Here is a 3,053-nt window from a genome sequence, read left to right as displayed (position 1 = left end):
TCCGACCCTTAATCTATGAAACTATGAAACTATGACTTAATCCATGAAAAACAAACTCCAACAACCATTAATATCAAGGAAGTTTGCATTTATATTTGACATAATGTTTAACTGGAGATAAACCTACGTGAGAAACCGTTATACACACAACCCCTCACCCACAATAGTTCCAGGCAAAATAAAAATATGTTTCTCACTGGTAAAACCAAAGAAATACAACCTGCACTAGTTTTTACAGACACTACATTGTTGTGTACACTTATAGCATTTTAAAACATCTTTCTAACAATAGAAGGTATTTCTCCTGAAATGTAAATGCATTACTCTGTAACCTTTATTTCCATAAGTAAGTCTCAAACAATTGGGCCCATTACATTCAGTGCAGCAATTCAAAGTTAGGCCAAAATTCTAAGACTCATATAAGGCCCCTACCCATAGTCCAGAAGCTAAATGAGTTGACTAATTTATAGGTTCTTAGCACTCATTCTTCTCTCAGATAGCAATGCAAGTGTAGACTTCTCAGCACATTCTATATAAATCAGGCCATTGCCATAACTGCCTAAGGATTTACAAATTTAATTTTAAGCACCCAGGTTTGCAAACTGACTGAAAATTGTACTTTTTAATCAAAACCATTAAGTTTTCATGCTAAGCTACCCATATATAATGCTGTTCATTTTCATCTGTTTCTAAATAGCATTTACCTCCCCATTTTCAAGAGGTACAATCCGAGAATACTCCGTAGTGCAAAGGACATCATCATCCCTCCTAATAGGAGCATTGGTTTCCTTTCCAAAACGTTCCAAACAGTCTGCTTTTGAATCTAGTAAAGTAAGAATTTGATTTTTTGACATATTGAAATATTTACTTATATTTATATTTTTTTACACACAATATTTTATATTGTTTTCACATAAATTGACAAAGAATTGTCCCCTCGTGGTTTCAAATTAAGTATCCCACTAAATCAAATTATGTCAATGCTCACTTATCTCTTTATGCAAACAGAAATATTATTATAGAAAAATGCTGACAATATTAGAAATAGGTGAGCACATTCTTCTTTACTTCCTATCCCAAAAGTTGTTGATAATGTCCTGGCAACAGTTTCGAAATATCACTAAAAATATGGCTTTTTTCAAGGTGGATTGCTTGTATTTTGGTTTAGTTTTGTATAGGGATGAAAGGCACCATTATAATATACAAAAGACATGAACAAATTGAAGAAGACAAATACTGAGGTCAGGTTTACATTTCCACAGTATCAAAGTACATGTTAATGATGTGATTAACACCAATTTAAATGAGCAGCTGTATTGTCAAGTTAATTTGGCCTGCTTTGAAAATGGATCCTGTCAAAGATTGCTCTCTGAAGAGAGGACACCTTCAAGAATAGTTCTTCTGATGGCTCTCCAAGTGAAAGTTACTCTAGCGTCCTTTATTAAAAAATCTTGGAACAAATTTCATCAAAAACATTCTAAATTTTTCAACTACAAATTTTGCTTATGCACAACCTCTCACTCATCATCTTGAAAACAAAAGGCCTAAAAACAAGGGATCAACTGAGGAATATTTCCAAACATATCTCAGATCATTGTACTTCATTACAGCTGAAACCTTTAGAGAAGTCTGTTGGTGATTTTGCTGTGATTATGTAAAACACAGCTTTGTCCTATAAAAGTTCAGTGATTAAAGAAAATACTCACAAGCAAAATACTGCCAAGGTATGTAGGTTCCTCCAAAATCCACTGATCTTTCCAACACCCAGAGATCTGGGCGAGGAGAATTTGCAAACTTGATAAGGATGTATGCAACATGGAAGAGCTAGGAACAAAACATGTAAATATTAAACAAAACTGAAAGCAAGAAACAGAAATTGTTAAATTCTGTAAAATTGGATAGGTAAGAACTAATGTTAAGTAGGAGCTTTCCTTTGTAGAGAAGAAGCAAATTTATGCTTTCCTGTTCAGTTCCCATGAAAAAAGGCTTGATTCTTAGATGGTGACTTCCAGGGAGCTGTATCTACCTACATCACTTATAGCCCACTACATTTAGATAGAAGCTGCAATGTGACTGCTAAATGCCATCTCTTTCATACCAAAATAATTCAGTCTAGCATGTGATTAACTACTTAGATGTGTTATGAGTAGTGGTATTCAACCTCGAAAAACTGCATGGTCGATTCATCGCTATCGACAGCCACAATATAACAAAGCATGGAGCAGCATCCTGCTGCAATAACTGTGTTACCCCAACTCAACTTCATCATAATGTAGTCAAGCAAAATCACAATGAAATCAGTAAAATTCAGTGTAAAAACAGCACACTGAGCCAGATACTGCCATGAAATAAAGACAATCTGATAATGACGCATGTCTTCTGCTCTTCCCCAATGCACTCTTATGATCAACATTCTATTTATTTACTCTAAGACCAAGACTAAGCTTGAAGAGGTTTGTCTCTTGAAGGGTCTTGAAGAGTCAGGTGTGAAACTCCCCAAGCCTCAAAGATTCTCACGTATCTTTTTAGCCATAGATTGTACGGTTAGACCACAAAAGACTAGAAAGGAGGGATATACTCAGCACCCAAACATCATACCAACCCCCCCCCCCCACACACACACACACACAAGAAATTAAAGGAATTCAAAGCCAAGAAACCCTACTGCAAGTCATGTAAATATCGTGAAGCAATTCTGGGGAAAGTCAACAGTCATGGAACTTCAACAATGTCAAGTTCCAAGAAATTCACACTATACAAAAGGCTGAGCATGATTTATATCCTGGGGCTATCTTCATTTACCTCAAAGGTTAATTTAAAATATAAACATAAAACACTTCATACAGTGGATAAAAGTATTGTCAATAAAGTGGCAATCAAAAAATTAAGGTTTGTGGCCTTCTATGAACGAAAATGCTATTTAAATGTACAAGGGGTGATCAAAAAGTTCTAAGACTTAGCTTTTATTTTAAAGAACAGTGTACAAACAACATTTTTATTAGCTGTCCCCGTCAAAGGAATCTCCCGCAGATGATATGCACTTGTCCTAACGT

General features: G+C 35.2%; 1 protein-coding gene across 1 annotated transcript in view; it reads right to left on the bottom strand.

The window, feature by feature from the left end:
- LAMA3 (laminin subunit alpha 3) overlaps positions 1–3,053 on the bottom strand; it is a gene marked incomplete at its 5' end in the record, with an annotated part of 261,166 nt that overhangs the window by 207,197 nt on the left and 50,916 nt on the right. The window contains 2 exons of the mRNA XM_019526339.1: positions 705–823; positions 1,707–1,824. Coding sequence (XP_019381884.1) covers positions 705–823; positions 1,707–1,824 — 237 coding nt within the window. The remainder of the gene's footprint in view (positions 1–704; positions 824–1,706; positions 1,825–3,053) is intronic.

Source organism: Gavialis gangeticus, unplaced genomic scaffold (genome assembly GCF_001723915.1).
Source record: "Gavialis gangeticus isolate Ggan-Ray unplaced genomic scaffold, GavGan_comp1, whole genome shotgun sequence".
Lineage (NCBI taxonomy): Eukaryota > Metazoa > Chordata > Crocodylia > Gavialidae > Gavialis > Gavialis gangeticus.
Note: the sequence above shows the minus strand (reverse complement) of the source record. Positions and strands in the feature narration are given on the sequence as shown.